The 22,348-nt window shown below is 38.9% G+C and overlaps 1 protein-coding gene across 3 annotated transcripts in view; it reads left to right on the forward strand.

Moving 5' to 3' along the window:
• Positions 1-6: 6 nt before the first annotated feature.
• ATP2A2 (ATPase, Ca++ transporting, cardiac muscle, slow twitch 2) overlaps positions 7-22,348 on the forward strand; it is a 46,099-nt gene continuing 23,757 nt past the window's right edge. For 2 of the 3 annotated variants that reach the window (XM_008946328.1, XM_008946327.1), the window contains exons 1-6: positions 7-150; positions 1,293-1,310; positions 1,409-1,491; positions 8,513-8,617; positions 11,130-11,268; positions 22,328-22,348. The exon at positions 22,328-22,348 is cut by the window's right edge and continues 84 nt beyond it. In XM_008946328.1, coding sequence (XP_008944576.1) covers positions 33-150; positions 1,293-1,310; positions 1,409-1,491; positions 8,513-8,617; positions 11,130-11,268; positions 22,328-22,348 — 484 coding nt within the window. In that variant the 5' untranslated portion in view covers positions 7-32. The remainder of the gene's footprint in view (positions 151-1,292; positions 1,311-1,408; positions 1,492-8,512; positions 8,618-11,129; positions 11,269-22,327) is intronic. The other variant, XR_608191.1, reaches the window with a different exon arrangement.

The following is a 22,348-nucleotide window of genomic DNA, read 5'->3' on the forward strand; positions in this document are numbered from 1 at the left end:
CGAGGCACCATTTGCTGCTGCCTGCCCCAGCCATGGAGAACGCGCACACAAAGACTGTGGAGGAAGTTTTGGCTTATTTCGGCGTCAACGAAAGCACCGGGCTCAGCCTGGAGCAAGTCAAGAAGCTGAAGGAGAAATGGGGCTCCAACGGTAGGGGAAGCGGGCCCCCATGGGGCTCCAACGGTAGGTGAAGCGGCCCCTCGCCGCCTGGCTCCCGCCCTCCCTCCGCCGCGGGGATGCTGTCGCTGGCACTCGTCGTCCTCCCCCCCCGCCTCTGCTCCTTTTCCGCCCCTTTCTCTTTTTCGCTCATTCTTCTCGGGGCCCTGTTTCAAGGCCTAACGTGTGTGTATTTGCAAAGCCGGCATCTCTTACAGGACCCGGAATAGGAGCGAGGGAGAGAAGATGGCTGACTTGAACTCCACCTCGTGGGTTTCTTTCATACCCCGAGCTCACAGGGCTGCTTTGGGAAGGAGGATGTCACCTCCGTTTCCTTTCACCTTAACGGTGGGAAATCTTCTTCCATTCTGAAACGAAGCGCCGTGGGTTGTTTGTTTTTTTGGTTATTTTTCTTTTTGTCCGTCTTGACCTTCATTTTTCCCTGCTTTTCGGTGCCTTTCTGTCCCTTATTTTCCATTCTTCTCTGGAGTCGGGGCACAGAATTCAGCCGATAAGATGTTCCTTTTTTTAAATGCTTATTGCTTGGCCTTCCTAGTCCCTTTTGAACTGACATGCCGTTGTGTAAAAACGAAAAACCATGGGAAGATTATACGGTGAGGGATTTTTTTACCTTTAACACTGCTTTTTATGCCTCGTGAATTAGTGAAGCTAGTGGGGAAGTAAAAGGGAGAGTAGAAACGAGAAAATATCCTTAAAATAGAGGAAAGATTTTGACATATTCTGAACCGAGTTTGGTGATTTGGTTTTTTTTAAGTGAGTGTGGAGGAAAACCTTTGTCAGAAAGCGTTTGAAAAGCATTTTGAGCCTTTGACCCTTTGTGTGTAGCAACAGCAGAAGTCCCACAGCTGGCTGGAGTGATGACTTGGCTGAATTATAACCCTTAGCATATTCTAGCTAATCTGTACGTGTCTTAAAATCCAAAACTATCGGGTCTGTTGAGATGCTGTAATGAAAAGATCTACCTTAACGGGGCTTACAGTATGTCTGTCAAATTCAACCCGGTTAAGTGTGCAATTCAGGAACAATATCTGGGGGATGCTTTATAATGCTCTAATGTGTTTCTTCCATGATTTCTTTTCTTTGACATGCTTCCTGGAAAAATCTTTCACTGACAGAGTTACCAGCTGAGGAAGGTAAGTGTGTTCATGACATCTCCTAACTCATGTTGATAATTTTTTTTTATACTGTGTATTTAATGTGTATGACTAAATGGCTTTGTTACATATTGCAGGAAAAACCTTGCTTGAGCTTGTGATTGAACAATTTGAAGACTTACTAGTTAGAATTTTGTTGCTGGCAGCTTGCATATCTTTTGTAAGTATGATTTTTTTTTATTTCATACGCTTCTGTTATCACAGAATGACAGATACTGCAATGTCTAGGATGTACAGCTTTTCTTTCTCAAAAGGTAGAAGTATAAGATGCAAAGTAAATTGCTGTCTCTTAAATAAGTTGCCTTGTGCAGAGGTGTCTAGGCTGGAAAGCAAAATCTGGGAATCTTTCACTGCATGAGTCATAAGTACGTAACTACACTAGACAGATATTGTTAAAAGTGCTTCTCATTCAGCCCAGTTTGCTTATTTGTGGTGGGATTTCCCAATGCTTCTGTTGGCTTTGAAAACTAACCTTGAGTAAGTAAGCATTTAACTGGACATTCTTCTGGCCTCCGAGTTAATCGTTATCAAGCGCAATGTATAATCATTGGAAGACATTTTTGGATGCAGTGCAGACTGTAAATAGAATTTACTTGGCGAATATTCCAGTTGCCTTCCCTTCCTGATAATAGCAAGGTGACAGTTGTTGCTTTTGACAGTGACAGGAATGATGACGGCTGTGATGGCACCATTGCTGACCAAATTTGGTAACTGACCTTTGAATAGTCTAGTCATGAAATGGACATCTTGCTTTGCATACAGGATTAAGAGAATGGGAACACTTTTAACTTTTATTTAATTTTAAAAGCATGTTTAGGTGGTCTTTTTACATAATATAATAAAGGTACGTGGTGGAAAACTGGAGAACGGAGGGAAGGCTGGATAGAGAAGGAAGATGAAGGCTGTATGTCTTGGGGAGCTGGACAAAAGGGAAAAAGTGTGCAGCACATCAAATTGTTTAGGTAGGAGTAAAAGTTCATACCAGACTTTGCCCTGGAGTTGTCATTAACTAATTTAAAAAAAAACGGTGGAGCGCTTGAGGGGAGTGGAAATTGTGGTGACTCTTTAGCTAAGGGCAAGCTAATTAGGATGGGCAAAGGAGAATGTGCTCTGAAGCTGTTCTGTGTCTTGGGGGAAGGGGTGCCCTGTGCTGGCTCCTGCATTAGACACTGTCTTGCTGATCCTCCACCAAGAGAGGCTTCAGCCCTCCCCACAGTGACCTCTTTCAAAGAGCTCTGGGTTTTGGTATGCGTGTACTGTTACCAGCTGAGCAAGGATTGGTGACTTTGGTCTTGACCGTGGAGACAGATGTGCTTTACTTGCTCTTCTGTTTCCTCAGAAGGCAATCAGACTGGCTGTGGAAAAACTAAATAAGCAGGTCATTCAAAAGCTTTTTTCTTCCCTTCTTCTTTTCCATCTTCCCCTCCCAGAGGGTGAGAAGAGGATGTATTTTTGTTCCTGAAAAGTCAGGTGTATTCATCTCACCTCATGAGATAAATGAGAGTACAGAAGTTTGATAGCCTTTTGTGCCAAGGGACATTATTTGTTTTTATTGTAACCAAGTAAGTAAAAAATAGGATTCACCAAACTAAGCTTTCATTGCTGAGTGTGTAAGTACAATACCAGAATGACAGAGGTCATAGAACATACACTGCCAAGCCCTGAGAACTTTATTATTAACTGGATTCAGTTTCTTTTTTCAGTATGCTTTATTTTCCTACCTAATTAAGAGGAAACTGTAGTCTAATGGAGTGTGGGATAGATCTGGGTTCTCTGCTTCTGTGCAGCTGGCATGGTGTATGTATGACCTTGGGCTACTGCTCTGCCTTTTCTGTCTCTTCTCTTTAAGAGCTATGGATACCCACTATAACTTGGTGCTAGTAATAAAGGTTTTCTTTTTGATGAAATGTAAGATAAAAAACTAGGTACAATTTTGGTACTTCAGGAGCACTCCCCCTTTGTGTTTGTTTCTGGCTTTTTCTTTGCTCAGAAGGTGATTTATCTGTTGTCTGTTTTTCTTGGGTTTTAACACTTTTTCTTGAAAGCACATTAGAGAATTTTACAGTAGTGGTAAAGAACTGTTGAGTATGTTGATATAAAGACTATATTGCTGCAAAATTCCTAACACCACCTAAATTCTGGTGTCCTTTATGAGCTGTACATTGTCAAATTTAAAAAAAAAAGTTGAGGATTCAGGTATGAGAGAGAAGATCTTGATATATACAGGTCTTGTTTTGTGTCATGGAGGCTTTTCTGGTGATTGTGTTGTGATTACAAATGATATTAGATTCTCACTATTATGACTGTACAGAAACAGTCATCTTTAACATTGAGGTCTGTGTTAAATTTTCATGGAGAAACATCCTCTCTTGCATAGAATATAAACTTGTGTGTTCAAAGTGCTTCTTGTGCCCTCTGCTTCCACAGCCCCTGTCAGGTCCGTGTCAGTAAAACAGATCAGACCAACAGCTGAATTCCTGTCACCCAGGCTGATGGCAGGGGTCACACGCTGCGTGGTTGGTGGCTGTGGATACAAGGTTCTACATTGCAAGTCAGAGCTGCCATTACAGATGTGCCTAGTTAGTAAAAGCTGAAGTATGGCTTTTGGAGACAAACAATATAAATAATTTCTGGTAGTAAATGGATCTGTGTATAGGCTTGAACCTTGTCTCTGAGTCCTGTCGAATCGGTGAAGCCCATGCAGAAATCAACCTGTGGAGTGTATCTCAGCAATTAAGGGCCTTCATAGCCTGACTTCCTAGGTGCAAGAGGATATTTGATTTTCCCATGAACTGTGGCTTTTAATTCTTGCTACTTGTGTAGCATGCACTCAGATCTACAGTATTTACATAAAAGAACAGCTGCCTTTCCTATATAAATGACTTTGAGTTGCAAGACATTAAGTGTGTATTTGATGTAGAATAATTCTTTGGTAAAGTAAATATGCTTTTAAACAGTGATGTATGCTTACCTATGCAATCTTATCTTTGCATCATGCCTACAGTGAATTTTCTTCAACAAGATGCAGCATAGACCATAAACTCTACCAAAAACTTCAGTATTAATACGTTATCCTAAAGACCATTTCCCCCATGCCCAATTATTTCTTTGATTCTTCAGCTGGCTTAGGAGTGAATGTTCTGGGAATGTTTTCTAATAGTGGATAGCCATGTTTAGATTAAAACAGTACATTGTGATTTAGTCCAGAGATAATTATGGCCTGTAAATCAGCATGAGTATAACCTAATCTGTTAAAAGGTGAGGAAAGTTACTCTTGAAGTAAAATGTGCCAGTAAAAATGTTGCAGGCTGTGCCCTGCAGTCACCCCAAAAGCTGCCAGCTAAGGTCAGCAGGGGTGAGTGTGTGGCACAAGATAAGGGTGCTGTAGCACATTACCCTGACATGCTTTTAGCTCAGCTCAGATTACTCAATAGCACCAAGACACCAACTGATGGGTAGGGGTGATAAAACTGGGAGAAGTAATTGTGATTCCATTTTACTTTGTAGAAATTAAAGCATGGTTATTATGTATCTTCCCCCCCTTATTGCTACACTAAACAGAGGAATGTGTTTATTTTCAGAAATACCCACTAGCCTCTCTAGGTGGTTACAATCTGCTAACCCAGTAAGATTCTTAATTTTGTACTCTACCTGGATGGACAAGACCCTTTGGAGCATTTCCCTCTCTCCTTGGGTTGCAAATAAAAAATCTATACTGAATAATGGAACTAAAATGGGTTTTTCTTCCGTATTTCCTGGTGTTCAGTGTAACTTACATGGAACAAATATCAGAAATACTAAAATAGTTTGCTTCTGTTTATTTTTAAGTTAATTTGTATTGAAAAGAAATTATTAGAAGGGGGTTTTCTGAGCAGTAGTTAGTATTCTTTCCAAAATATACTAACTCTTAATTCACAGTGTTTTGTGAGAGAGGAGGGTTCTCTTAAAAGCAGTCCACAGTTTTACATGACCTGCTTTAATTAGTCAAAGATTTCTGTTTGTTAGGATGAGATCTTACTCTCCCAGCTTGCTTCTAAGTTTCCATTGTCAAAATGAAAAACAAACAGAAAGCCTCCTTAGGTTGCTGACAACAAACTGTTTGCTTTTCTTCTGTTAGTGGTAAGTGGGTGCAGCCTGCTGGGCAACAGAAATCTGTCTTGAAACTTCCATTCTTTAATTCTGTTTTGTTACTTAATGATAAATAGTCATCTGGGACAAATGCCCTCCATAAAGTTACCTGACCATCCAGAGTTACTTGCCTTGTAAGAGTCCAGAAAGCTGTAAGGACACTTCTGTTTCCATCAACAGTCACCTCATGGCTGGCTGACTTCTACATTGTAACTCTGCCCCCTTTTTTACAAATAACCATGAAAACTAAGTGCTATTTGCCTGTCATTGTGTATTATTTTTTTTTTTTTGGCTTTTTGTCCCTACAGGTCGACTCCATTAGGCTTTGATTAAAATAGGCTTCTTCAAGCCATAGCTCTACCAGCCCTAAAGCAAATATGCTGAATGAAAGTTGTCCTCTAAGCTGCTTAGGTTTGCTCTAGAAATGGAACTTTTATGTCTTGCTATTAATTTCCCTTATATTTTCAGACTTGCATTTCTCTTGAGCAATTATGGGTTTTGCCCCCCTACTCTTTTAAGCTTCTTATATACATGGTAACTTTACTTGCTGACCCTACTGCCTGAACAGTACATTGAAGATCAGTGACCTGGAAATTAAGCTGTTCTACATGTGAGTCTTAAAGTGATTAGGGCTGAAATATGGTGGGGTCCTTCTGAGTAGTAGTCAAATAAAAGATCTCTCATGGTGAATATCTCCAGGGTCTTAAAAGCGTGTGTGCTAGTGGAAACTTCTTGACAAGGACTCTCTGTTGGACAAGAATTGTCTGGTCTCTACTGGGCTTCAGAATATGATCTGTTGTTACTAAAAACATCTGGTTAAATACTTGTGTTCCTTGTTCTGCTTTCTCTTGGGTTTTTACTGTAGTTTTGTTTTTACTTCAGGCTACTATCAAATAAAAAACCTGATCTGTTACAGCAGTATGTGTTGTGTATCACAAGTGTCCTAACATGAGTGTTAATATAGCTGTAGTCAGCTATAACAAAACTAAGAACTCGCAGTGTATTCTATGTCTATTTTTATTCAAATATTCTAGAACTAGAGTTTAGATCATTCTATTATTACTAATGGTGTGGAAGCTTTCTGGGGGAAAAACGTGTGCTGCTGACTTCCAGGATTAACTAGATACTTCATTTTAATCTGGTCATAGGTTGATAGTTTTGCCAAAAAAGCAATAGGGAAGATCTAAACCTTCAGATTTGTGCTGTCAGAATGCCTGATCTGAGTTTGTCTGCTCTTTTTGAAGTAAGGCTTTCTGAAAGAAAAGATTCCTTGAAAAGTTAATTTGGGTTCTCCTTGACATACTGGGATCTTGCTGTCCTTGTGTAGCTACTTTCCTTACCTCTTAAAGTTGCAGGCTTTTCAACATTATTTTTCAACAGACGTAGTCTGCAATCTGAAAAGATGATGGTTTAGCATTGTGTAAAGCAGATGTTTTATTCCAGTTAACCTTGTAGGTGCCTGCTCTGTTAAGAACATCACAAAATGATTGAATTTACTTGCTTTGTTGGAAGCAATACAGGCCCTACATAATTCCAGTAAAGAAAGGGAGAGGAGAAACAGATACTAAGCAGCTTTTCTGATGACAGTGTGTGACCTTGTATGTGCTAAGGAAACTGGAAATGTACTGTTAGCTTTTTCTGTAGCTCCACGGGAGGCAACACTGCTGGTGCAGAGTGAAAGCTGCCCATGATACAAGGGGTAACTCGTGGAATGAAGGCTGCCCTGTAGATTGTATGGCTGCTCTGGCAGGTCAAATGACAGAAGTTGTTACTGGGGTTTGGAGACCAGTGGTGTGGGAGGAAGGAAGAAATACCAAGATGTAGAGAGAGCGTAAGAGACCCTAAGTCTGGTCTCCAGAGGGATTACACAGACCCTCAAAATGCTGTGTACAATGGACTGTTCCAGTCTTATTAATCGTAACTTGGATTTTATAAGTTTCTCCTCTTGTAATAAAAATTCGTTGTTGCATTGGATTTACTTGCCAGTCTGTTTCCTACTTGAGGCTTTTGTGCTGCTGCTCCTTCCTTTGAACATCCCGGAGCGTTTCACAATTGAGCAATAGCTCTGAGCAGCATGTTGGTGGAATTATGGCGCTCGCTTTAGTAACGGTTTGCTCGCTGCAGTCTTCTAGTGATTCAGAGTGCTGTTGCCTGACTACCAGCCCTAATTATCTCAACACGTTGTTCCTATTTACTGTCACTTTCCAGGCTTCCTGTTGCTCAACATGTTGATGAAAAAGCTCTTCCTCTCTGGTCATGTTCGCTTGACTTCTGTAACGACAGAACTCTGCAGAGGCCCTGACACATACTCATTCATGTCAAGTGAATGGCAGAAGCCTGAAACTAGAGTGTAATTCTAAAGCAAGTGAATTAAAATAAAATACTTGGAGCATTTTATGCAAGTCCTCAAGTTGATTTTACTTTTTAAAATCCAGTTTTAATTTTATCAGCTACTCAGTTTAGAATTCAATTTCAGATGTAACTATACAATTCATTAGATGCTTCCACAAGACACTGCTTATATTTAAATATAAATAGATGCTTATTTTTCATACCTACTCACTGAAAACTTGTAAAGTTGTTTTCACTTGTGTGTCTTATTGGTAAAGAACAAGTAACTTTGTTAAAATTCAGATTCTGGCATAGTTTTAGTGTTCTAAGTAGTGAAAAAATCTGTCCACGTCCTCTTCTATACAGTTTGGTATAGAAAAAGGTTTGGGTTTGGTTTTTTTTTAAACTTTGTCACAACTTCCCCTTTCATTTGTGAAACAAAAGCAGCAATACGTTTCCCAAATAAATTGCTTGCTCCTTTAAAAGAAGAGCAGCCTTGGAAATGAACTTTGTACTGCTTTAGTAAAGATTCTTTTTCTCCTTTTCCATTGCATATTGCCAACTCATTCATGAACAGCAAAACAGCACCTTGGATAATGGAGGGATTTCCAAAATTGCTCAAGTATAAGCAGTTGAACCTCAAGCTGAAACTTACCTGGTCTTAAGTTTCCAAGGTGTCTGTAAATCAGGTAGTTATTCAAATCATTGTGTTCCTCTTACAGGTCCTGGCCTGGTTTGAAGAAGGTGAAGAAACGATCACAGCATTTGTGGAGCCTTTTGTAATCTTACTTATATTAGTAGCCAATGCAATTGTGGGAGTGTGGCAGGTATGTAGGTATTTATAGAAAATCAAATCACAAATGTTTTGGGATTTCTTGGTTAAGAGGAAGGACTGTACAGTGTAGTGTCAGATGCTTTGTACAATGCAAGTAAAGTGTTGCAAACCTAAGGTGCCTGAGAGTCAACGTACCAGAAAACCTCTGGACAGAAAGTGTTGACTTAAAGGTGAAATGAAAGCTTCAGAAGTATTGCCAAAAAGGCAAAGTGCCATTGGTGTTTGACTACACACTGGTGAACATGTGAACTAGACAGTCCAGAATGAAGCCCTGAACTTGAGAAATAAAAACTTGTAAAACTAAGAAACAGAAAATTGGATCAGCTTGCAAAAAGAGTTTTGTTCCAACAAAGGAGCAAAGGATGGAGCACTTGTAATGTAGTTTCTTTTCTGTTTCCTCTTGACAAATGTTATATTTTAGTACTTTTATTAATACATTTAGTACAGTATTAATTCTTCATATTTGGTTGCTATAGTACCTATTAAGTGTAATCTAAAGACAGCATGTGTGTCAAGACAGAAGTTTCTTCTGGAAATATATGAATGTCATGAAATTTTTCCTATGTTACCAGCTGTGAGATTAATTAGATCATTTTTTATAAGTTGTATTGGCAGCAATATCAGTAGCACATTCTAACACTTCTTGAGATGCCAAACCAAAAATGTTCATACAACTTCAGTTTACTAATTTGATCACTTCAGAGAGAGCACATTTTATTAAATTTGTTTTTCTGCAGATGAAGTATTTTAGGATCTTTAGGGTAATTTTACATTCTTTATAATGTTGGTTTTGCTGTGTTGTTTTTTTTAAAGGGATGGTGTTAATGTGACATAACTACTTGCTATCTTAGCACATTAGGTTTTATGCTTAAAAAAGAAATTAAAAAAAAAAGGCAAGCCTGTCCAAAATAACAGAAGAATTAAGAAGAGGAGCCCTGTTAACAGGTTAAAACACGTTAGAGAGGAGCCTATACACTGGAAGCCACCAGAAGTAGCATGGAGTGGCATTGCTGCACATTCCTGTGGCCTGCTTTGTGCTAGCCCAAGTAAGCTGGCTGAACACTAACCCTTGAAAGACTCAGTTTTCAGTAGTAGCCTGCTTGCTGCACAACTGCAGGAGTGGTATGGAGGGAAGAGGTAGTGTAGATCAAAGGGTTACAGCATTGCCCCCTTAAGTGTGATCTTTCTATTCAAATCTTCATAAAGGAGTTGTGCAAGAATTGATCTTTATGTTGAAACTTTGAGTTACAGTTCTGCATGTAGTAACTTCAAGCATGAAATGTAAGGTGGGGCTCTCTATAGTTTGGAGATCTTCTTGTATAGTTGTATACCCTGTAGTGTGCACATACCTCTTTCTATATCTACATTTAGTGAACTTAATTGTGAAACAGAATTGCTGTACAGGTTAAGTGACTCACTCCTTTGTTTTAATGGGCATGGAAAATAAGTCGCAGTACAGTCTCCACCCATAGATGTATCTGTTTCTACAGGTACTGGATGTGAGCAACTGAGTCATTGCCTTAGCTCAGCCCTCCTCAAACTTTCCTCTAGCACGTGCTTTTCCAAAGCACCATCTGCTAATACTTCAGTGCTTGGCAAGATAGTCTTAACTACCATAACTTCAAGCAAACTGGGAACAAAAAGATTGTCTTAACACACTGAGCTGGCTGTCCTAGCAAAATCACACTTAATTCTTTCTTATTTTTTTTTTTTTTAAGGAAAAGTTTTGTGTAACCTTCCATTTGTAGGACTTTGTTTTTTACCTTTAAGGTTTTGTCTAATGCTAACTTTTACTTAAAAGCTATGTGCACCCTTACTACTATCTATAATCATCAGGACTATAGGATGTTTGTACTTGTCAATAGGCTGGCAAATGGAAAATAAGTTCCTTCTCCAAGAGCTAGAGAATGAATACTGATAAGTTATTAGTTTCTTAAGTTGTCTCTTATCTAGGTGGTATCACGATGTTGATATAAATCTCTGGTACTGCCTAGCTGAGAGAACTGCACTTGAGATAGGAAAGCTATTGTGCTGGTGTTTGTGGAAATAAAATCATAGACTCATAGAATGGCTTAGGTTGGAGGGGACCCTAATCCATGGGCAGGGACACCTCTCAACTAGACTAGGTTAATGGTTGTCACACGTGGGGATTCATTTAAGTTTATAAACTGGGGTTTTTTTATGCCAAAAAGCCTCCATATGTTACATGGAGCTCTTTGTGTGACCTGCCTGTGACAAGACACAGTGGATATTCTTGATGGGAAATGCTGCAGTCTTTGAATAGTCAACTTTTAGGTTCTAAATGCCCACTAATATCTGACCTGTGTTGTGAAGATTTCCAGTCAGCAGCCTCATAAGGGGGGGGTCATGTAATTTTCTGTATTAATAAATGCAGCTGAACTGAGTCAGTAGTATTCATATGATAATGCATTTGAAAAATCACATCTGACATACATATTTTTCCTTGAGGGCTTTTAAAATGACACATTTTCACTGCCTTCTAGGAAAGAAATGCTGAAAATGCCATTGAAGCTCTTAAAGAATATGAACCAGAAATGGGCAAAGTATATCGACAAGACCGAAAAAGTGTACAGAGGATTAAAGCAAGAGACATTGTCCCAGGTGACATTGTAGAAGTGGCAGGTAAGACTCATTTATGTAGTCCACAGAGGTATTAGCATATTATTGTAAAATTGTTGTGGGGGCCTTGTCTTAATGATTTGAGGCCCTGGGGGGAGTTTTCAAAGATGCCTAAGTGTATGCTTCACTTACGAACAATTTTGCTTCTGTTCATCTGTAATTACCTTAAATGTGCATTTGCACTGAGGGGATTGTTTTTCAAATTGTTGCTTGGTTTAATTGGTAGGTCTAGAAGCAAAGCATCTTAATTGGAGTACGGGTTCTAACACTTGTCACGACTCTTACATTTTATTTTCTAGAGGCTGGTTTCAGAGTGTCTTATAACTTGTCTCTTTTTCTACTGCAAAGTACTCTTTTCCTTGTTTGTAAATGTGTTCAGCTTGCTTAGGTCCTGGAATACAGAGATTTTTTGAGAGTTTTTTTTTTCAGTCACACTGTTCTTTATCTAAGGAGATAACTTCATCTGAAGTTTTTTTTCAACTCTTACACTTGTAGTAGCAATGCCTTTCAGCTTCTCTTCAAAAATGCCTTCCTCTATCCTCTCAGCTAGTGTGACTGGCATGTGACATCATTCTTTTCTCATCTTTCATAATTCCTTTGTGCTTCTTTTGCCTGTTGCTGTGTAGGAGACCGATTAGAGTGATAAATAGAAAGCAGAGCTGCCTGTTTTCCAGTGCAAGCATTTGAAGTACTGGACTTAAGAGACTGGACTTTTGCCCCAAACTTTCTAGTAACTTAAATTTGCCCTAAAACACGTATCTTTATTAGGAAGGAGTGCAAAAAGAGAAGTACTATATATTTACAGCTAAACCCCCTACATTTTGGTAATAATGCAACAACAGTAACTTTTTCTCTGAACTGAACTTGTGAGTGACTTTAATATCAGTTTCTTATTCCCTCCCAGATAAAACTAGGTGGCTCTTGTTAAGTGTCAGGAGTGATGGGGTTTTTTTTAGGTTGTTATCAACTGTTAACCGAGTGATTGTTCCTCTGGGAACAATTCAGGGTGCACATCAGACTTTCTTTCCACTAGTGTCACTTTGCTTTTAGAAGTGGTAGCTTCTAGAGGAGGTAAATATATACCCTTAAGCCTGACTATCCTTCTGTTTTAATTAGCAGGCAGAGAGTGTATGCACTCAAAATGAAGTTGGTGTTGGCTGTCTGCCCAGCTTTCATTCCTTGGGAAACTTTACCGTTGGCTGAGCCCTATCTCAAGCCTCCGTTTTGTGTACAGGATGATTCAGCTCCAGCAGCCCTGGCTGGGGTAATTCAGAGTGTGCATCTCACAGAGGCTGAAGCTAGTTTCCTGTTGGCTTCTGTGGGTGAAGAACAAGAACAAATACAAAGTGCTGATAGCTGAAATAAGGGGTGAATGATGGTACCTTGTCACTTACCCTGCTGTTTTGACTCACTATTACTGCACTGTACAATCAAATCTGTGAGTTCTGCAATGAGATTTTGTTTTGGCATCTGACATTTCCTGTGTCCTACTGAGGCAAACAGAACTGTATAAACTATAGATTCTGCAGTAGATGTCTAGTCAAACTCTTTATCTTGTATTTAAACATCAGCAATAGAATGGTAGTTTTGGAAGCAGTTTATATCATGGGAAGACATCAGGGTTGTGGGTTTTGGTACTTTAAAGCAGTGTTGGTAGAATTGCAATTGATGACTGTATTTTTTTACTGGTTCAGGGTAGCTTGCTAAAGAAAAATGCTGGATTTTGCTCTTCTGCCAGGTGTCTAGAGCACAGAAAATTGTCTGCTTGATTCTTCGCTATTTTGCCAGAGGTAGAGACTGCATTTTCAGCTTACAGAAGAAGACAAAGCTTAAGTGCTATGTGAAACGCCTGGGAGACGTGTGGGCTTTTATCTACCTTGCTGTATATTGTCAGTATCAATAAAATAATTAGTTGTGCCATCTCTTTCAAAGGCCTGTTTCTGAAGGAGAGACACAAATTGGAAACAAACTGCCGACTGGCATACCTGTAACACTAGGCTAAAATAGTATCCCATTTTTCATAGGGTTACTGTTGCATTATTTTGAAAACTGTTTGTAGGACAGTTACAGTCTAAGATGTAGAACTAATATTTTTTTCCATGGACAAACTTAAACTGGTATGCTCACGTAGGCAAACAAATTATCCAACTGTTACAGGCATCCTTTAAGATCTGTCTAGCTTGCTGACTGACTAGAAGCTCTTGCTGGCTGAAATACTCAGACTGGTGGGTCAAACCATGCCAAGCTAGTCTGGAGCACTCGTGTTTTTCTTATGTTGGCAAATATCAACTGCAGCTTCAAGTGGAGGTGACCACACGTAAATCGTGTGGATGCTTGATACAGAAATAAGTGCTTCAGTGTAATATGACACAATAAATTCTAACTTGTAGATAGGCAGTGATGAAATTTTAATTGTAATCAAACTCAGAAAAGCTACTGAGCAAGCAGGAGAAGAGCAAGACACTGTGTACCAGCGTTGGTGTCAAGACCTGGAGGTGAGGGAGACCGTGTGCATGCCCGCGCCTCGGGCGGCCGGGTGCGGCGATGGCCTTTGACACGGTGTTTGCAGAAAGATGGCCATGTAGGGAAGTGACAGAGCACTTCATGCTGGGATACATATCTGGGCATGGAATTCTGGGCAAAGAGCCAATCACATTTGTGTGTCCAGGCAAGTAGCTTTGAACCGAGTGGCATAAATAGCCAGGTGATGGGTTTCTCCTCTATGCTGATCCTAATTCTGAACAACTTTCTGCAGGTTTTCCATTACAGATAGTTGTAATGAATGCTTTAACTGCTTTCCCAATTTGAGGTAGACTTATGTGGGTCTGACATAGATAACGCTTCGTTGTAGGAATTGGAAGATTGGTATTGCAATCTGGTGGAAACAAGGGAATATACTTGTCTCTTTACATTGAAAGAGTTGCCTGAGAATAAGTAGCATTGAATGATTTCCAAAATAATTTGGTATTTTCAGTAGTTTTGAACCTATTAAAGATAACCTGGTTGGCCTAGCATAACCCAGAGACGGTGTAATACTGGTTTAGCTTCTTAGGCTGTTGGTAGAGTTTGACTGTGTTCATTATAGAGACTGTTTGGCCATGTAAAACAGAAGTGCCTGGAAGAGGCTTTCTTTAACTGGTCTGTCAATAGAGGAAACAGATGCTGCTTTTTTTGACTTGAAGTAACTGGGGGGAAACTGCAGGTCTGCATTGTCACCTTGCAGTAAATATGGGATTACCTGAATTGGATTATCCCTCAAGTGATAGATAACCTCCTGTCTTACATGTCTGTTGGAGATTGGTGTGGAATATACACATACAGATACTCCTGACGTGTATCAAGATGTGATTGGTGTGCATGCAGAACTCTTGATAAGCAATTGCTGGTCTTTATGCCTGGTAGCTAACAAATTCAGCATAAAGCTACGCAAAAATTTGCAGGTGTACCAGCAGACACTGTAGTCCCTGTTTGCTCAGAAGCTGTGTAGACAGGAATTTCTTAACTGTGCCTGTTAGGAAGACTTTCTTCCATGTCCACTTCAGCAGAGATGGGTGGAAAAGCTACTGTACAATCAAGAGGAACTCCCTGGTGTGAGGCTGGGGTTGCAGGTCTGGGATATATGCCTTAAATCTGCTTGCAGACATCTGGTGGGCATAGTTCTCCGAACTGTACTGTGTAAGGGTTACTAAGCTACACTGTTTGTTTCTTAGAATTGATGAACTGAAAAAAATCCAGATGCTGTCCTCGAATGGCTTTTCAGTTTGCCTGTCTTAAAATGGATTATCACACTGCTACAAAAGCTTAAGTTGTTTGGAGGATGCGCTCTAAGGTTGTGACTAGTGGCTATCTTAATAGATTAAATATCTCCTTTGTTTTAGTTGAGTTTTTGTTTGCCTTTAAAAGTAACATTTTAAAGAGCAACTTGCACTAGTGTGGCCTTAGGTCTTAGAAGTTTTGTATGAAGTCCAGTCTGACAAATGGGGATAAACTGGTGGCAAATAAATTCATTTTAGAGAAGCACATTTGGGAGCAGAAATGAGCTTTGTTCGCTTCCGTTGTATTTTCCTGTGTAAAATGTCCTGGTTTAGGTACAGCATATCTGCCTTTCTGTGATGTAATAAATGAATGTTCTTTAGCTGCAATCTGTAAGTGACCAAACTGGAGTCACAATAGTTCCTCTTTTCCCTGAAGTGCTGAATGATGACTCTTGTCATCTGTTATTATATCTGTAAGTTCTCAACAGCTTAACAGAGTTCCCAGAAGCTGTTGCTTATTAAATTAGTATGTGTTCCAGAAGACTGACTTTACATGAAGTATACACTTAAAAGCTATGCAAGAACTACTTTCTGAGTAGTAGTTTTCTTTTAATTATAACTGCAGAGCACTTTTAAGACTCTTCCTAAAGCCTTGTAATTCAGGAAAGATAAACTTGGGGATCAAGAAAACTGGGAGGGAAGGTTTTTAAGGTGAACTACATCAAATACCAGTGTGATTCCAAAGAGCTACAGGTTCTCCCTGATGGTATAAGCAACAAATGTTGTTGCAGATCTTAGTCCAAAACATGTGTCCTTGTTGCCAGTGTTACTATTCTAGTTACTAGACCTGAATTTAAGATTTAGTGCTAGAGATGCAGGTTTGGGTTTTTTTTTTTTAAAGTATTGAGACTGGGGAAAACTAATGAGAAGAATGGAGTGCAAATTGTCACGTTTGGGTTTTGAAGATAAAGCATGTGTTTAGTTCTTTCTATAAAGTACTGCTTTTGAACCAGAAAAAAATATGGGAGCAAGATCAGTGGTTAATAAATAAACGTGTGAATAGTGCATAAATCTGTGAGCTTCAGTGAGCCCTTGGCAGTTTTAAAACAAATGGACACACTCTGAACTCCATTCCATACTCCACTGAAGTGTGGGGTTGTGTGAGGTTCAAGTGAGGGCACAGCCTAAACTTGTGTCACTTTCAACACAGCATTTGAAAACTTAGGAAACACATGTCTATTTTTTTTTCCCCAGTTTTTGCAGTACTTTCCTCTGTAGTTACCAACCTTAAGTAAAAATAGTGAAAATAATTCTGCTTTAATGATTTGGATTCAGAACATATCTGATGTTCTATACTCTGATTAGAACTGATACTGCAGTGGGGTTTCATTAGAAGCACAAGCAGTACTGAAAAAAATACTTGAACATCAAGATAATGTTCTGTTAATACCATATCACCCTGGCAAAGGAATATTTTTTTCTTTTAAGGCTGAAGAAAACTTGCACTTGGAGCTATGCTGCACTTGCAGAATTCTTACTATTTGTTCTTTACCCAAATGCAGCCCAACTGGAAATGGGACTTTGGCTTTGGTGTGAAGATGTCATTGTTTTATATGTGGTCTGGCAAAAGCTGAAGCTTAACTTAACAGTTTGTCCTTTCAGCTATCTGATGTTGTTATAGGCTAAGAGTTCTCAATCTAGAAGACAGTGATATAAATATAAATTGATTGATGAAAAGCTAAAGCTGGGCAAATTAGAAATAAATTCAGGCTTATGGGCAGGGTACCTGTGCGTTGGCACATCTTAGTTAATGTTCTGGTGCCCTCTTCAGAAAGAATAACACTTAGAAGTATGTTTCTACATAATGAAAACAAACTAGGAATAATTCAAGTCTTGGATACCATTTAATACTTAAGTTTTTCTCACTATAACCCTCAATTCTGACCTTAAAATATTTTGCTCACAGAAGGCCAAGCGTTTTTTTTTTTCTTTTTTGTTTTCATTTATAAGAATGCAAGATGTGTAAGCATTTTGTTTTGAAAATTTTTAAACTTCTTTCTCTAACAGGTCCTAGGTTAGGATAATGACACTTCTGCATACAGCACAGTCAGCTCCACGGGTGTTTGTCTGTCCAGAAGGCAGAACAGCCTGTGATAGCAAAGGCTGATTTGTGACTGTTGTGTTAACTGGTAGCATACATCCTAAATGGAAAGAATGAATGTATTCAAATGTATGGTTCTGTCATCCTGGCAGTAAAAGCAAATGCTGTTTTTAAAATGGTTAAAATTGGTTAGAACAGGGCTAGTATAATCTTTCTAGTTTTGGAAAAGAAATAAATCTTACTGGTTTGGAGCGGAAACTCAGACTTTAAATGTTTCATAGCCACTCTTCTAGTTCTGACAATTTGACACTCCTGGCCTTGTATGAAAGCATAGATGGACTCAATAATAAATAATCTTCCTCTTTTGTAGAGCTTCTTATTTTTGATAGCATTCTATTATACGTCTTCAGGAAGTGTTAAATACTTAAAACCTGTTACTATGGAAGAAAAAGTTACATTTCTGATGGTGTAAGGAATAAATGCAATAAGAAGGCTGAACTTGTGTTAAGGAAATTTAATACAAAAACCAACTGTGCTATACTCCCAAGTAAAAGCAGCCCATTCTGTCCAGGTGTAAGTTTTAACTCTTACTGTCCCCCAGCAGGAGCAATACTCAGTTCTGCTTGATCAAAGGACGTAGCATCCCATGTGTGTTATTTTAAGCCTACTCATTTCACTTCTTAAACCTTAAGGTGATACCTTTATGTCATGTAGGAGATTTTAGTTGCCTCATTTTATTAGGAAATACTCACACAACGGTGTGTCCTCTGATTTAGCAGATAAGAGACTTCTTTTTGGGCAGGAGAAGGGGCTTTGAAATAACTGACTCTTTAAGAAGCTAAAGATCTCATTAGGGAAATTGGTTCAAGTAACTGTGCCCATAATATGTAGTGTTGAAACCATTAAAAAAAATAGTTGCCAAAAATATATTATGGCAAAAGAATTAATACATGTTTTCCCTTTTGATGGTAAAACCCCATGCACAGTGTATTTTGAACCAGAGATGTTTTAATAGCAGCATGGTAGCTTATACTGCTGAATTTGATAGTATTTCTGTCCTAGCCTGATGAAATGAGAGCATCCAAATAAAGCAGAAGACACACCGTGGTGTGTAAATATATGCAAAGTGTCAACAATGAACCCTGATCTGTTAGGACTCTTAAAAGGGAGGAAATAATGTAATTTTATACTTTGTGTCATCTCCATTTGGCCGTTTTAGGGAACTTGTTTTGTGGATGTTCTTACTCACTTTCAGGAACTGTTTGTGTTCCCAAACTGAACCATATGTTGAAACAGTATCCTCGTTCTTCAGACCTTGCCTAAAAAAAAGGTACAAAGTCAGACAACAATGACAGAGTAATTTAGAGCTGTCCTGATAATCTTCATTGCAAAAGCCTGGTTCCAAGCCCAACCTGCTGATAGCAGATATAGGTTGACACTGGCTTTGGTTAATGATAAACATAAATAGGAAAGTGTTAGGTGTATGTTGTATGTGAACAAGCATTCTGACTCTTCCAGGAAAAATGACTTTCATTTACTATGATCATTTAGATGGGCTTTTTACAAGCATACCACTTTCTTTGCTAAGAAGATTAATTGTTCTTGTAACACATTAACAGAAAAGAGAAGCAAAACTTTCCACTTTTTATCATGTACCTGTCTGTAAACCTCCTCTTAGCAAGTCTTCAGATGTGGGTGGGATCAGAGGCAGTTAAGAGCTGATACCAATGTTCAAAGTACACATTGAAGTAGTAGTTCTGAAGGCTCTTGTAAACCATGTAGTGGCTTTTAGGGTGTGAAGTTAATATTGCTTCCTGACCCTACCATCAGCAACAATTTTGATTAGAGGATCTAGAATATCAGTTGAGACTTAGAAGATACGTACGATCCTGTTATACCCTAAAGTTCTTTGTTGATGCCAAGATGTAGCTAAAAATATAACCAGGACTGAAATACACAGAGCTTTAATAGTTTATTTTCCCTTCAGCTTCATTGTTTATGGAATATGTGCCCCATCACTTCTGCCTTTTTTCCTGGGCTGTTCAAACCACGGGCTGATCTAGCCTGTCATGCACTGACAGTATGTTTTGGCTGTAGAGGTCTCCCAGTGAGTGTCTCAAATCATATTCTGACAGAATTCTGAAGTGAAATGTTATTATTGCTATATTGGAAACTGGTAAAGTAAAAAGATTATTGGTTTAGTGTTAAAATACTAAAATTTTAGTGTCCTATGCATGAATAGAAGGTTTCTATGTTTAAAGCCATAACGATTTGAACAAAATCTTGTTCTCTTCCAAAAGGCAGTCAATTTTAGAGTTAGGCTGGTTTAATCTGTAGTTAAATATTTGGCTAAACTATGCTTTAAGAACATATATCTGGGCAGTTTTGAAAACAGCCTATTTGTTTTCTTCAGAGCTGTTGTAGAAATCAAGTGAGTACTTAAGATTAAAAGCTTTGGTTAAAATAATGGATGAAAACACAGCCACTGATAATTTATTTTAGACATTGAACTATGGGATTATATCCCTCTAGACTTTAGCAGCTCTGTACTGAGCAATACAAATGCATATTCCTGTCACCTTTCGAGCCTCAGATAATACTTTCACAGGTTCTGTGGACTGAAATGTAATCAATTTAAAAAGCTCCCCCCAAGACTCCCATTCCTTTCCTGTGTTAAATTATATAGGGGGGGAAAAAAAAACTACTTGTAGATGAGATCTGCACTACAATGCTCACTAAAAATCTTCTGTGAGTTCCTATCTATCACAGGATGATTTCCTATCTATATTCAGTTTCAGTTATGCTCATGAAAGACTATAAATGACTTACTGTTGTAGCTGTTCTTTTGCAAAGAGCTGCTTAAAATAGTTCTGCAACTGACCCTGATGTACATCTTTCCTGCCTATTGGAAATGCCTGAAATATTTTACTACAGCCTTCTCAAATGGGATGGGGAGTGAATGATGTGTGTCTTATCTTAAATTGTTGAGATAAATAAGAAAGCTGCAGTATTGTAATAAATTTAACACTTCAGTTGTGGTGATTCAGGCAATTGATAAGGATAGTAGCAGTTTTCATGAAAATACTGATGCTCAAATATCAGTAGTCTAGAGGAGGGATCTCTCCTAGTACTTGATCCTGTGAATTTTTATCTGAGTTTGAACAACAACTGTTCAGAAGTAGGTTGGAAAATCAGTTGTAAACTTTGCCATATGTTCTGTCCAGTTACTCGAATGCGCTGAGATGATTTTTTTACTAGCTTCTTTTTTGTGTCATGGAGTGATTAAGCCTTTAACTGTGGTGTCAGATGTAGTGTGTTTGAGTTGGCTGTCGTTTTCCAGCTGCTTTGAGGACTTTGAGAACGTTCATGCAGATTGACAGGCGTAATACCACATTGCACTGAGGTATTAGCCTGTTGTTCAGGGGTAGCTGGAAACCAGCTGCTGCTCTGTGTCTGCATCTAACCCTCCTCACGACATCAGGAGAGCATATTGAATAGTTTTGCCATTTTTGGCCTAGGTCACCGTTTGTCTAGTGCTATTTTCTCTTGCTGCTCAAGGACATTGTGGCTTAAATTAGTTTTGATCTGCTACAATACAAAAAGGGAATTTGTGGCTATTTACTGGATCCCTTCATATACATGTGCTTACAAAACTACCCATCTAAGTCAAGTCTACAAACAAAACTAAGCACTCTTTTGCAGATTTTAATAGTTGGGGTTTCTTCAACCCTAAAAAAAAAAGTCAAGTTTATGAATGTTTGAAGTAGCACTTAATCCTCCTCTTCAGCACTGTGCCCCAGAGCTCTCCTGTGTGAGCACTGTATGTTGTAAGGCCATAGCACCACTGCAGAGTTTTTCCTGGGATTATTTGTTAACGTGCATTATTGCTGCTCGTTGCATAAGCAGTTCCTGCAGGAATTGCAGCTTGTTTTAATTTGACTGCAGGGACACCGAGTCCATCTACTGAGAAGAGCAGCTCTTCTTGGCTACCTACTCTCCCTTCTTTGTTTCTCTGCATTATTTTAGACTAAAAAAGGAAGCTGATGCCTGAATACTTGGAGTACTAAACATGAGGAAGGTTTGATTACCTTCGTTCGTCAGCGGCATTGACGTGCAGAGTGTAGAACCCCCTCCTATGAGTCAGATATGTGACTCTCATTAATATGCTTTAGCAAGTTAATTTGCATGCAGCCATTTATTTGCAAGTAGTGACAAAATGGTGGAGCTTTAGCTCTTTTCATAAAAAGTAGGAAAAGCTAGATAAGAAAGTAAGAAGTTGGAGGAGTTAATTCTGGGATGGTGGAGATGCTGGAGCTGAAGTGGCCGTGCAGCTCTGGCAACTGACTTCATTACTCTCTGTCACCTTTAGGAGTGTTCTGTTAACTTGTGTCATCTGCTGCCTTGGTGTTGCAAACACTTGCTAGTGGAGGATTTTTGGCTTGTTAATGGGTTGTTTGTCTATTTTTTTTTCCCTCCAGTGTTGCCTTCTGCAAGGTAGAAATACATATGACATGATAAACATAGCCTAGAGTTCTATGAAAATATAAAGTGGGATATGCATTGTGGTGTATTTAATAGAGTGGCACTTCTGAAAAATACAGCTAGGATATGTTCTGGAATTAACTTTCAACTCTCAAACATCTGGCAGTATTCAAAGCATAATATTGAAAGAGCAGGTCTGCAGAAGCACATTATTCTCACAATCAGTGCCAAAGAAAAAGAAAATAGATCTTTTAGTTTCTAAGTAAGCAAATGTGGATAACACTCGGATCATTGCAGAGCAGATGACTGACTTTGGGCATAGAGAAAACCAGAAGACTTTCCAGGACAGTTGTTCTGAAAAGGAAACTTGATTCACCTTAGCTACGGGTTTTGGTTGTTTATAGATCTGTATTCTGAACTGGATATCTTTCTCTTGAGATGTTTTCCTTTTGCTGTCAAGTGGTAGTCATGTGATTAGAAAAACAATCTGGTGATTTACAGCTTTTCTTTGAGGTTAGGTAGGGGTAGAGATCTTGAAGTATATTTGATTGTCAGAAAATGGGAGTATTGCAAACCACAAAAGCAGTAATAAGCTGTTAGAAATCTTAGTCATCTGAACAGTTACTGGAAAATTGTTTGCCTGGCTGATAGAGCCAATAGTACACGTGGTTAGAAACCTCTCAAATAACAAAATTCTAACTTTGTCTTGTTCATTCCTTTGTAGTTGGAGACAAGGTTCCTGCTG

This window comes from Merops nubicus, unplaced genomic scaffold, assembly GCF_000691845.1.
Source record: "Merops nubicus isolate BGI_N331 unplaced genomic scaffold, ASM69184v1 scaffold3308, whole genome shotgun sequence".
Classification (NCBI taxonomy): domain Eukaryota; kingdom Metazoa; phylum Chordata; class Aves; order Coraciiformes; family Meropidae; genus Merops; species Merops nubicus.